The following is a 13640-nucleotide window of genomic DNA, read 5'->3' as shown; positions in this document are numbered from 1 at the left end:
ATGAGGTTTCCTATCTTTGCTGCGGCGTTCGCCACGGCCTCCGCGGCCCCGACTCTCGACTGGACGGCGGCCTACGAGAAAGCAAATGCTTCCTTAGCGAAGCTGTCGCAGAATGACAAAATCAACATCGTTACAGGAGTAGGCTGGAATAAAGGGCCCTGTGTTGGTAACACGGCGCCGGCGAGTTCTATTAACTATCCTCAGCTGTGCTTACAAGATGGACCCCTCGGCATCCGGTTTGCCACGGGTAATAATGCTTTCGTTCCGGGAATCCAAGTCGCGGCGACTTGGGATCGCGCCTTGATGAGGGAGAGGGGACAGTTTATGGCCGAGGAGACGAAAGGGTGCGGTATACACGTGTTGCTAGGTCCCGTTGCCGGTCCTCTTGGTAAGAACCCTGCAGGTGGACGAAACTGGGAGGGCTTCGGCGCCGACCCATACTTGCAAGGTATAGCCATGGCGGAAACTATCGAGGGCATGCAGAGCGTTGGTGTTCAGGCCAATGCGAAGCACTACATACTAAACGAACAAGAGCTCAACCGTGAGACCATAAGCTCTAATATTGACGACCGAACTATACATGAGCTCTACCTTTGGCCATTTGCGGATGCTGTACACGCAAACGTCGCTTCAGTCATGTGCTCTTACAATAAGATTAACGGCACTTGGGCATGCGAGAAGTAAGTTCTAGTTGTCCGTTCTTTTGCTTTCTTGGGCGCTATCCCTAGTCTTGATGAACACCTGTGATCCCAGCCCTACGAAATTTATTACACGGTTTCGAGCCAAAATAATCATACTTTTTATAATCAGAAATAACTGACTGGCGATAATGTAGCCCATACGCTATAGACACGCTCTTGAAGAAAGAGCTGGGCTTTCAAGGATACGTCATGACGGACTGGAATGCGCAACATTCCACTGTCGAAGCTGCGACCTCCGGACTGGACATGACCATGCCTGGTACTGATTTCAACGGCGGGTCTCTGTACTGGGGTTCGAAGCTGACCCAGGCTGTAAGCAGCGGCCAGGTGCCGCAGTCTCGTCTCGATGACATGGTGCGCCGGATTCTGGCGGCTTGGTACTTGCTAGGTCAGGACAGCGGCTATCCCGCTACCAACCTCAAAGCAAACGTTCAAGGAACTCACAAGACAAATATTCGCGCGACTGCGAGGGATGGAATCGTCCTACTAAAGAACGAAGGGAATATTCTCCCTCTGAAGAAACCCGGCAAGCTCGGATTGGTCGGCTCTGCTGCTGTTGCCAATCCCCAAGGAATCAACGCTTGTACCGACCAAGGATGCAATACTGGTGCTCTGGGAATGGGATGGGGTTCTGGAACTGCTTCGTATCCTTATTTCAGCGCTCCGGCAGATGCTATTAAGACTCGAGCCCAGGCCGACGGGACGCAGATCAGCTTGTCCTCGTCTGACAGTACCAGCTCTGTAAGCTCAGCCGTCGACGGGGCGGACGCCGCTATCGTATTCATTACTTCCGACAGCGGTGAAGGATATATTACAGTAGAAGATAATGTGGGAGACCGCAATAATCTTGACCCGTGGCATAACGGCAATGAGCTTGTAAAGGCTGTTGCTGCTGCGAGTGATAATGTGATTGTGGTCGTACACTCCGTCGGCCCAGTCATACTCGAGACGATTCTAGCACAGCCGAACGTAAAGGCGATCGTGTGGGCTGGTCTCCCGTCTCAAGAGAATGGCAATGCGCTAGTAGACGTTCTCTACGGAGACACCAACCCTTCGGGAAAGCTGCCGTACACTATTGCTAAGTCTGCCGCAGATTACGGAATTAAAACTAGTCAAGGCAATGACGACTTTAAGGAGGGTTTATACGTTGATTACCGCAAGTTCGATAAAGAAGACATCGCACCGAGGTACGAATTTGGCTACGGTCTATGTAAGTTGGCTCGCAATCCGTCTCTTCGTTTGAATATTTCATAACTAACTCTACTCCGCAGCGTACACCAACTTCACTTACTCCGATATTTTTGTTGACGGGCGGCCAACAGCAGGCCCTGCAACTGGGGATATCATCCCGGGAGGGCATGCTGACCTTTGGGAGACGGTAGTAACTGTTACCGCCACAATTACCAACTCGGGCGCTGTTCAAGGCGCCGAGGTAGCACAGTTATACATAGGCTATCCAGAGTCCGCCGCCGCGCCGCCAAAGCAGCTTCGCGGGTTCGAGAAATTAGCCCTAGAGCCAGGTGCTGAGGACATCGTCGCCTTCGAAATCAAGAGGCGAGATTTGAGCGTTTGGGATACAGCGAAACAAAACTGGGTTGTTCCCTCGGGTACTTTTAACTTCACCGTCGGTGCGAGCAGCCGCGATATTCGGTTGAGCGGCACCCTCGAGGTTCCATAATCGGAAAGGTGTAGACAAAACTCATCTATTTTACCATGTACATATGCCATTACATACAGACATCAGTTTAAACATAACATATTTAAGGATACCGCTTTGTATAGACAGCTAGAATCCCTTATATATGGTGAATTTGAATACAACAGTTACCTACACCGTGTTTTAAACAAGACAGGCCAGAATCCTTTCCCAACCCATCATTTATTTTCTTAGCCTCTAAAAGAAATATTTCAGTAGAGGCTTTTGGCCGTTGTTGATTTAACTAATAAGTCCAAGTTGGTCAAACATTAACTTGAGTCAAGTCTACAAGAGAGATTTATAGTGCTTTATGATATGAAGAGTTGAATGAATAGAAGTTTGACTAGCTTCCTATGCCAACGTATACAGAACGATCCCAACAGAATAGGACACCTTTAGTATTGCACCAACGATCATTTTTACCGATGGAGCATACCAAATCCACTCTCTATATATAAACAAATAACAGATTCATAGTCACTAAGGAGATAACCGTCCTCTGTGGCGCAATTGGCTAGCGCGTCGTAAGTCCAATCCACTTGGTCTATGTGAATACTCACATACTAATCCTATCATCACAGTGACTGTTAATCAGGAGGTTGGAAGTTCGAGCCTTCCCGGAGGAGACATTCCTAATTCTTTTTCCTTGCGGAGATATTTGCTATGTGAGCTTTTGTTTTATGAAAAGAAATGCATTAATATTTTGGTCTAATTCTATAAGGGTCATATCATTTCTCGTCTCGGACTTATATATAGGACTTATCACGTTTCATAAATCACATGCTTTATATGCCACAGGTACTGATAATATTCAGAATTTTGCTATTCCCATCCGTCGTGGGAGCTAACCAAGTAAGTAGGTAGTATTACGTGCTAGTAGTAGGGTATATCCCGTAGTGGGTCGTGAAACTTCACTCGATTTTTGTAACTACCTATTGCAGACTGCCAGCTTTACTATACTGATGACGGAGTTTATATCTTATTAAAATTCCATAGTATTACTACGTAATATTTTCGATGTTGACCCCGATGATACTTTATACCAAGAATTATATTAACAAGGTAATTTTATGTAAGTGTTGTTGTTTTAATATAGCTGAAGCGCTTTTTACAATTAAATTACTCGCTTGTCATTGCCTGTTAACTATGATTCCTAGTTGTTTTTATATCACTATCGGCCATCATCGTCAGCCTTATAATATCCTCTCATAGTCATACAAAGTATTTACTTACCATGTTGAGGTAACGAGCCCTAGGGGTGAAGCGAGTATTGTATTTAATTATATTTATTAGTCATAGTATTGTGGATGGATAAGAAAAACACAATAAGTAAATGAATATGCCGATCCCTAACTTAAAGACAGTAAGAAAACGAAGAAACCAGTCTATAACTTTATATCCCCGTATACACAAATGCCTCTGTGCCTATGGCTTGCTTAGCAGTGAAGCGAATTGTACCCATGAATAGAAAGCCTAATATATCGATATCACATCCATTAAGTCCTAGTTGGTATATTGAACTTCGGAAATATATCCGTCGCTTGTTATGCTTCATAAGATACCTATAATCGCAAGTTCTCTTTTAAGGGGCATTGAACGAAGTCATACATATTCAATAAGGAATTTCAAGCGTACAAGGTAACTATGATATCGAATTCAATATAAGATCAATATGAGAACTTGTTTTAATATAACCAACATAGTTTTAAAGACTCGATATTCGATAAGAGTATGCTCAGGGGAATGATTTAAAGATCAAATGGTGCTCTTACGTCAAACTCCATGCCCAAGGCCAGCCCCTGACTAGTATCCCTTTTACAGGATATACTAAGCATAAATACTAGATGCCGTTATAGAGATAAAGAATATATTTAGTCTTCATTGTTCGAGGTATTGTAATTATATAACTAGTGCGGAATAGTAAGGCGCTTATTTAGATGATCATCACTCAAGGCATGATAAAGACTAATGCTGCAATTAATATGCCATAAATACACCTAAAGGGAATACATTTACAGGAAACTATACGTGATAGCGACATGATGCAGCGATACAGTGGCTAAAGGGACGCTAGTGGAAATAGTGTTCTCTAGCTAAATGCAAGTGAAAAGACTATAAAATTAAAATTGGCTACTAGTACAAATCGGAAGAATGACGAAACTCCCAAGAAGCATCTCATGTCTTATACAGTGTCTATTCCAAACTCAGTTTGACCTTGAAACAGGTAATTCACCACCTACTTCTAGTTGGGCATGTTCTTAAATAATTATATTGAACGAGTTAACGAAATCAAACATCGTGAATAGCGTACAAGTGAACAATAATGACTAGACACATTAGGTATAAGTAAGCAGCTTTGGATAATTTACAGAGAGAACTCTATACATCATCTACTACAATATTAAATACCTATAGCAAGTACCTCACGTAGTACAACTTACCAGAGGCCCGCCTTCCCTTCCTCCGTAGATCCCCCACTATTGACGTCTTATGGCGCTTCGGGATTCTGGGCGTCTCAACAAAATCTTGCATAGGTACTAAAGAAATCCTTGGACTTCTTCTCAACGCGCCTATTTCGTACGTACGTATTATGCTCAACGAGCCCGATGCCTCATAAAGCTCGTATAGCCCAACATCTTCTTTCATTGACAAGACAAACTCTTTACTCGGGCAACTTTCAACGTATCCGCTGTTTTTCAAGGTCCTCGGCCTTGAGCACCGACGGTTGGCACGCCATGTCGCAGACTGAAATGTCCAAGTACCTAAAGCAGACGCACGACCGTGTGTTCGAGCACAACCGTGCCTGGGCGGAGGAGCAGAAGAAGAAGGATCCCGAGTTCTTCGATAAGCTATCCGCAGGGCAAACCCCGGAGTATCTGTGGATAGGATGCAGCGATTCGCGAATTCCAGCTGAGCAGATCACAGGTTTGGGTCCAGGAGAGGCGTTTATTCACCGCAACATTGCCAACCTAGTCGTCAACACCGATCTTAACGTCATGAGCGTCATCAACTACGCGGTCCGCCATTTGCAGGTCAAGCATATTGTAGTGTGTGGACACTATGGTTGCGGCGGTGTTAAGGCTGCTATGACGCCGAAGGACCTAGGGCTGCTTAACCCGTGGCTGAGGAACATCCGAGACGTTTACCGCCTACACGAAAAAGAGCTAGATGAAATTAAGGATGAGAACGAGCGCTACAATCGCCTAGTAGAGCTGAGCGTCGTTGAGCAGTGTCGCAACGTTATCAAGACGGCAGCTGTTCAGAAGTCATATGCTAAAAACCAGTTTCCTATCGTCCACGGATGGGTATTCGGATTTGAGGACGGTTTGCTCAAGGATCTGAAGGTCGATCATGAAGAGATGCTGCGCGGTATCCAGAAGATTTACAACCTCACGGAGTGATTGGTCCTCCATGGCAAAAGGACGGCATGCGGTATCATCTTTTTATTAATTGGGGTAACAGCGCCAGTCCGACCCGCCTTGTTTGAGCATTATGCTCATGTAGCTATAAAAGAGTCCGTAGAGCCCCGCGGCCATCTAAACAATGTTTAAAAACTTATAAATGACATGGATGTCTCTTCATTATACATCTGACTCCTTATTCTTAGCTCCGACCCACGACTCTACCTAATACGTGCGTGTCTAGGTTCGTCAGAGTATGCAAACCCAGCCCGTTTGTGTCATACATCCCGGGCAGTCCATGCTGGCCTATTAAATCATTGGCCTACGCGTCAATGCTACGCGTCAATGCCGTGTTACATTCCTGTTGTGCATTTCTGACTGATGGTTAAACCATTTCGCGGCGGTGGCTTGCCATTACAGATGGCTTACGCTTAGGTCCTCGTGAGCCCTCGTGAGCCTTAGTAAATCGTAGGCGATATATATCTATAATAACTTCGTCAAGTGAAAAGGCGACCTCACTCGGCTCCGTTCGTATCGCCGTTGTCAGATTCCCAGAATCCATGCTCGAAGCTCTTGTTCTGCCTAAAGGCAAACCGTTCCCAACTCACGCCTCTTCTGACCTTCACGCCATCATCGTTAGTTTCGTACCGCCGCGGCTCGAAATCCATCACGGCGCGCCAGTTGCGAATCATCCGCCGCCAATAGCAAGCCTCGGCAGCCGGTGTGAGATAGCGATCTCGGAATACTTTCGCAGACTCTTTCGCGATCCGTCGTGCTCGATCGGGATCCGCCATGAGTCCATCCATCTGCGCTTTCAAGTCCGACCAATCACGTTTTACTTTGACATAATTCTAGCCAGCCATGTTAGTTGAGTTCCGCAGCAATCAGAAGACCAAGGAAGCATACCTGACGAGGCCCGCTGTCTTTCAAAAGAGGCTGGTAGTGGAAGATGTAATTTAGTTGATGAATTATCGGGACGCTTTCGCAATTCTGTAGATATCGCAGTCGTCCACTCCACGAATTACCTTCGGTGTGGGCAACATATTTAAAACGACAAAACTCTTTCATAGCCATGATATTCGAGCGGTTATGCCAATCGATAGGTTCGACATCGTTCCAATCGTAACCTTTCGAAGCCTCTACCAAGGCGGTTCGTAGCTTACGATTCACAGCCAGACTCCCACGCCAGCATAATTTGTCCTCTTTATCATCCCAGCCGTTGGCATATTGAGCTTCCAGCTCCGTCGCATCCTCGCGGAACTGCACGTAGGACCCTACACCATCGTCGGGATAGCTCCATCCGTCGAAGTCGGGCATAACCCATAACCACTCATTATCTTCTTCGCGCGCCCAGGTCCATCTGATACGCTCCTCATTCTTTTCCCCTCTGGTTGCTCTGTCTTCAATATCGATGATGAATTCGACATTCGGAAGTGACCGAGGATCAGGGATAGCAGTTATAGCGCGATACATGTTTGCGAGAGCTGCGAGGCCGCGGGAGCGATCCGGTTCGCCTTTCTTCTCCTTTATTACGTATAGTTCGCCATTCGAAATCATAACGTGGAATTCGCCGTGCGAGAGACCGGTATAATCTTTCTTTGCGTCGATCTGGACGTCAGACTCCTTGACTCGTTTATTTTGCTCTAGAAGAAAATCTCGGGCGCGGTCGAGTTCTTGGTATAGATCAGGGAATGCATTCTGCGATATGATGAGCGCCGATATACTTCCAACAACCAAAAATCCTAGATCGGTATTTACCTCGCATTTGCTGTCGGAAAGCCCATAATTAAGACTATCCCTTTTCACATCAAACGTCCAAGATTCGTCATCAGGCGGCGAAGGTATCGGGTCGGTTGGTTGCTCGACGGGTTCTCGAAGCGACTCCTCGATGGGCTCCCCGAATGATTGCTCGATAGGAATCTCGAAGGTTCGCCTAACGTTGCCGAAGAATGATAAGACAGTCACTATAAAGACGATGGCTAGAATCGGCCAGCGAAGGCGACGCAAGCGCGCCATGAAGGACTCGCCCTGCTGACTACAAGAAAAAAAAGACTTATTGGCATACATTGTTAAAACGAACGTAAATAATAAACTATAAGAGCAGTGTAGTGGTACACCGCCAAGGCGGGAAAGGAATGCGTACCGTCAAGAGGCGAGGCGGAATAATCGTTAGAAAATCATCACATCGAAGGCGACGAAAGGAAGTCGCTCATTTTAATAGTCTTTGTTTTTTCATCGTTTTGTGTTACCGTCTCACCGTGTTACCCAATTTCTGACCTGATACATGTATTAGTAAAATAAGTGAATGCAGGAAATACTACGAAGATAATAAAAGATAATAAAAAGATAGCAACGCTGATACGGCCGAGATGGGAATGGTAATGGTATCATCGGTATCATCGGTATCATCGGTATCATTTCGTACCGCCGCGTCTGCAAACAATTAAAGAGTTTGCGGTTCCGACGGCAACTTAACCCCTGTCCAGCCCTGTCACCATATCTAAATAAAAGGGGTACCCTAGCCAAATATGGTGATCGGATACCGGGAATAAGCTTAATCTGGGTTCTTCGATACCACTATAATTACCTTCTGTTCTTATCTTTACTATCTCCCCGTTGGCCGATTGTCTTAAGACATATGGTTCCAGCATCAATCGAGATCTATATACATCTATGAGACTGTCAATCAGACTGTATTATATTAAAGAGGTAAATACCTGTTTTTAAATATTTAACACATGAATAGGGCCAACAGTATATACATACACTTGATTGATAAACTCTTTACTTCTATCTATTAATTAAATATACACCTCCATATTGTTTTATAAGTTCCAAGGTTGCCCTCCCCCTTTTCCCCTCAAAATGTTCCCATCATTTTAAATACCATAAGCTTGATGATTCTACCAGGGCCCGACCTGACCTTCTTTGGGTTTATGCGCGTCATCAAAAGCTTATATCTCAATGACAACATGGACCAAATTCCCGCTCACCGTGATATTAAGTAGGCTGTAGATTCCTAAAACTTCGTCCAAGATTAATTCAAGTTACTAGTTACATAGACAGTGATATTCAATATTCACCATATAATGTACATTCCTAATCGAACTCATGAAGTGTCTAGACCAAGCACTGAATGTTAAAATGGCAGCTCATTTATGCGGTTGTCGACGCACTGCTACGCTGCATTGGTTATTATTTGAAATTACTGTGAAGCTAGCCACCATTACTTTGGTGCTCAGCGCCTACCTCACTCGGTGTTGCGAGTGAGAGTCAGATTAGGCGAGCCTGTCATGATGATTTATTCTCCTATATTGAAGTGATTAGGTCTAGGCTGATCTATTCGTGTAAGCATATGGTCGCAGCTATTGGGTGGCGCTGCTGAATTATCATATATCATAGGAGCCAAGCCTAGCCACGCCCCGTTGGCTGCAACCATCTTGCATTTTTCTTCAGCTGAATGCTATCAGTTATACGATAGATCGAGCAGACCTCGGACGCCCGGCTCACATACACGAGATAAGGAGAAAAATGAAGCAAGCAAAAGAAAAGCCACACCGTCAACAAACAACAAAAGTATTTCTAGTCGGTTAAGCGTGCGATATCTTAACTACGTACAAGCTATTTCTCAGTTCATGATTTCTATTTAATCAGGATTTAATATATTAACTACCATTTGTAAACTATTTGTTAACTACTGGCTAGATATATAAAGTTTGACAGTTCCAGTAGTAACAGTGCAACCAAGTTTCAAGCCAAAATCAAGTGTTGCAGTAGGACTAAACCATCCGGTCGTCTGCTCATCTAACTTTTTCCAACCGGCTATGCATCACTCCTATGCTCTGCTAATTGCATTTACCTCCCTTGCTATCGCTCAGACACGGTCATCTAAACGTGGGCTGATATATATTCCGAAGCCTGCCAATCCGGCAGATGATCAAGTATGGGTTCGGTCAGGATCTGATCTGACTTGGTACTACAATTATGAGTCGGAGCCGTCATCTGCCTTTAATGACATACCCCAAGACCAGTTCGAATTTGTCCCCATGCTTTGGGGCGCTATCGACGACACTTCCTTCCTCGAATCTGTTGAGAGCCAGATCGACTCCGGTCGTAAGATTACGCACGTCCTCAGTTTCAACGAACCTGATTCCCAGTACGATGGCGGTAGTAATGTTGATCCCTCGAAAGCCGCAGATGTGTGGGTAAAGAATATAGAGCCTCTCGCTGATAAGGGGGTGAAACTGGGATTGCCGTCCTGCACTGGGGGTTGGGGAGGAATACCGTGGCTCGAACAGTTTCTCGGGAATTGCTCTGAACTAATTAGCACCGAAGATGATAAAAAGAACTGTACGTACGACTTCGTGAACATACATTGGTATGGGAACTTTGAAGGGCTGGCGAGTCATATGGGCTCTTATGCTGCTGCATTTCCAAATATAACTCAATGGATTACCGAGTACAATTTCGACAACCAAGACCTCGCCACGACCCAGGCGTTCTACAACACATCATCCGAGTATTTTGATCGTGTGGATTTCGTCGGCCGTTACAGTTTATTTGGCTCTTTCCGGTCTAGCGATAGTAACGTTGGTCCTAATGCCGCCATGTTAAACAACGACGGACAGCTTACAGATATCGGCTCGTGGTATTTGGGTATGAGTAGCACGAACGTCGACCCTCAGTCGGGAGCAGGGAGAACTCATATAACCGTGGCAAGTGCTGTGGTTTTTATATTGGCCGGCGGGATTTCCTTTATACTGTAACACCGAAGCTCTCCTTTGTTAAACCTTGGGACCTTTTAGAGATTGAGACGAGCATGTAGGAGGGGTTTCTTGTTATCTACGTCAGCGTGTTCGATGAGTCAGTTAAGAGCTTGACCTGACTTGGACCTGACCTGACCTGGCCTGGGTAGATCGTAAATATTTTTTATTTGTGTAACAAATACGTATATTAAAGGTATACGTATATATTTTTAATGCTATGTGATTGGTGTATTTATTGTGGCTGATGTGGCGAAGGCCGTGGCTTTATAAGGGCTTTCAGGTCAGTTTAGGGATACGGCCAGGTAAGCCTTACTTGTCAATATACCTGACCTGACCTGTATAAGGTCAAGTTTGTACGTTTATTTGACCTGACTCGGCTCATCGAACACGCTGATCTACGTATGTATACTTTAAATGTTTAATTACATGGCAGGAAATCCTTCTCAATTTGAGGATTAATCGACCACTATTTTGTAGTAAAGTTACAAGCCTGTGAGCTAGGTTTCTCCTTATTGTCGGGACTCATCAATGTTATAAGACTTTTGATTTTGATTCATAACTCGTTCAAACCAGTGACCGGGGGAACAATACATCATATCCGGATTAAAACAGCCATGCTTCTTTGCCGAGTTGTCTACGGATAAGAAAACTAAACATGGCAGGCCCCAGAGACAAGATAACCTGCCAGGGTGCTATTCTCCGGGGAATAGAACTAAGTAATTCGTAACCGTTAGTTTCTTTATGCTGCTAAGTCACTTTAAGTTAGACTTTGGGACTTGAACTTATTTCGCCCATCTCTAAACTACTATGTATTATCACAAATATATGAGATATGGCCTTAAGACCGATGAAGATGATAAAAGGTAGAAAATGCTTTATGGTACCGAGATCAGACGTTTATGATTACCTCTAAAGGATAAAATGATCTACATATGGTCTTTACCCCAGACTTTCAGAAGTAGGAGGATGCATCCAGTAGGTACCTTCGTAAAGTATCTTATACATGAGCAAAAGTAAAACGTGCGGGTAAGATTAGCTTCTCCCCGCAGTACCATAATAACAACCCCAGGGTATCAGGTACGGAGTCAGGGACCCCACCGACATATCTGCCGATGGCCGAAGTGACCGAATCAGGCCTCGGCAAAATGCAACAAACACATCCCCTGTATTCCTTGTAACCCCCTGTAACTAACCTCGATTAAACCTTTTCGACCCTTTGGAGTTTCTCGTCTGCGGCGCAATCCATCCATTTATTAGTTCTTTATCAACACCAGACAATGCCAGTCGCCATCAATTTAAGCTAGTAATATTCCTTTCCCATTCTTACCACATTCCTCAGTTATTTCACTCATCAGATAGTATATACCAATTAGTATATATTTCCATCTGTCAAGACCATCTTTCAAGATGGCTACCGAGCGGGTCAATTCCATTTTGAAGCACCTGTCCCCTAGCTCACCTTTAGCTACCATGTAAGTAGAAGAAGAGCGTTGGATTAACCTGACAGATAGAAGCAGAGTCATTGTAACTAACCTTGCTCGTTAATCTAGCACCTCAAAGAACCCCGACGATGTAGTCATCACGCTCGCGATCCGGACGCCGCTTTGTAAAGGCAAGAAGGGCGGCTTCAAGGATACGTCCGTCGAGTACCTCATGTATGCCATCTTGAAGGCCACTCGAGAACGTCTAGGATTCTCACCAGATCTCGTAGAGGATATCTGCATGGGTAATGTATGTACCAATATTTACTACTCGCTAAGAGGCAACCGTTTTAACTCGTTTCTTCCCATGTAGGTCTCGGACAGCAAAGCAGCCTACAAGGCCCGTGCCGCGGCCCTCGCTGCCGGATTCCCCAATACGACGAGCGCCTCATCCGTAAACCGATTTTGCTCCTCTGGTCTAAAGGCCACAGCCGATATTGCCAACCAAATCTCTGCAGGCTCGATCGAGGTCGGTATCGCTGCTGGTACCGAGTCCATGACTGTGGGAGGCGATAGTCTTGAACAACCTTTCGACGAAGAAGTGACTAAGCATAGCCAAGAAGCCATCGACTGTATGATGGCCATGGGCTGGACGAGTGAGAATGTGGCAAAGGATTTTGGGTTGTCCCGTGAGGTTGTCGATGAGTATGCGGCCGAGAGTTTCAGGCGGGCTGAGCTGGCTCAAAAGGCTGGCTTTTTCGACGATGAGATCGTGCCTATCACTACCAAAGTGAAGGGGCCCGACGGTGAGCTGAAGACGGTTACTTTAACGAAAGATGAAGGTATTCGACCGGGGACGACGGCTGCTGGGTTGGGCAAAATCCGGAATGCATTCCCTCAATGGGGTCCCATCACCACCGGAGGCAATGCCAGCCAGGTCACCGACGGCGCCGCGGCAGTAGTGCTCATGAAACGTTCAAAGGCCACTGAGCTCGGTTTGCCGATCATGGCCAAATACGTCGGGTCGACTGTTGCGGGTCTGGCTCCTAGGATCATGGGTATCGGTCCAACCGTAGCGATCCCAAAGTTACTTAAGCAGCACAACATTACTCTCGATGATGTTGACGTTGTAGAGATTAATGAGGCGTTCGGAACAATGGCCGTCTACTGCAGGGAATACCTCAAATTGGACTGGGCCAAGATGAATCCTCGAGGAGGCGCCATCGCGCTTGGTCACCCTCTCGGCACGACAGGCGCCCGGCAGATCGTCACTGGTCTAAGCGAGCTTAGGCGGACCAAAAAGAAGATTCTGTTGACGAGTATGTGCATCGGAACGGGAATGGGCATGGCTGGCCTATTCGTTAACGAGCAATGATACCCGTACCCGGCGGATACCTTGGATTTTTAGATGAGCTCACAATAGGATAAGAAGCGCTGGAATTAGATGTTATTCCTATTCACAATCGATCTGTGTATATGTAATTAAATTCCAGTATACGCACCATGTCGCTTTGCCATATCATGTGCGGCTTATAACCAAACTTGGACTAGAATCTTCTTACTAGATAGTATTATGTGATATAATAGCAAGGAATTCAAATCTCAAGATACAAACACACCTGTTACCTGCTAAAGTGTTACTTTATCGTGGGGAT

At 45.5% G+C, this 13640-nt stretch overlaps 5 protein-coding genes across 5 annotated transcripts; 4 read left to right on the top strand and 1 right to left on the bottom strand.

The window, feature by feature from the left end:
• On the top strand, positions 1 to 2379 carry GL218_09292 (uncharacterized protein; the record flags this gene model as incomplete). The annotated part of the gene is made up of 3 exons (XM_033586124.1): positions 1 to 680; positions 836 to 1911; positions 1973 to 2379. 3 exons carry the CDS (start codon positions 1 to 3, stop codon positions 2377 to 2379), a joined length of 2163 nt encoding a protein of 720 aa, XP_033439812.1.
• A 2753-nt stretch (positions 2380 to 5132) lies between these two features.
• GL218_09291 (Carbonic anhydrase) lies at positions 5133 to 5798 on the top strand (the record flags this gene model as incomplete). The annotated part of the gene is made up of 1 exon (XM_033586123.1): positions 5133 to 5798. One exon carries the CDS (start codon positions 5133 to 5135, stop codon positions 5796 to 5798), a length of 666 nt encoding a protein of 221 aa, XP_033439814.1.
• Positions 5799 to 6313: 515 nt separating this feature from the next.
• On the bottom strand, positions 6314 to 7814 carry GL218_09290 (uncharacterized protein; the record flags this gene model as incomplete). Its single annotated transcript, XM_033586122.1, has 3 exons — positions 6314 to 6649; positions 6705 to 7496; positions 7557 to 7814. 3 exons carry the CDS (start codon positions 7812 to 7814, stop codon positions 6314 to 6316), a joined length of 1386 nt encoding a protein of 461 aa, XP_033439803.1.
• Positions 7815 to 9622: 1808 nt separating this feature from the next.
• GL218_09289 (Alkali-sensitive linkage protein 1) lies at positions 9623 to 10564 on the top strand (the record flags this gene model as incomplete). The annotated part of the gene is made up of 1 exon (XM_033586121.1): positions 9623 to 10564. One exon carries the CDS (start codon positions 9623 to 9625, stop codon positions 10562 to 10564), a length of 942 nt encoding a protein of 313 aa, XP_033439777.1.
• A 1407-nt stretch (positions 10565 to 11971) lies between these two features.
• GL218_09288 (3-ketoacyl-CoA thiolase, peroxisomal) lies at positions 11972 to 13360 on the top strand (the record flags this gene model as incomplete). Its single annotated transcript, XM_033586120.1, has 3 exons — positions 11972 to 12036; positions 12115 to 12295; positions 12359 to 13360. 3 exons carry the CDS (start codon positions 11972 to 11974, stop codon positions 13358 to 13360), a joined length of 1248 nt encoding a protein of 415 aa, XP_033439778.1.
• Between the last annotated feature and the right edge of the window lie 280 nt (positions 13361 to 13640).

The sequence above is a fragment of the Daldinia childiae genome, assembly GCF_008694065.1.
Source record: "Daldinia childiae strain JS-1345 chromosome Unknown Scaffold17, whole genome shotgun sequence".
NCBI classification, from domain to species: domain Eukaryota; kingdom Fungi; phylum Ascomycota; class Sordariomycetes; order Xylariales; family Hypoxylaceae; genus Daldinia; species Daldinia childiae.
Note: the sequence above shows the minus strand (reverse complement) of the source record. Positions and strands in the feature narration are given on the sequence as shown.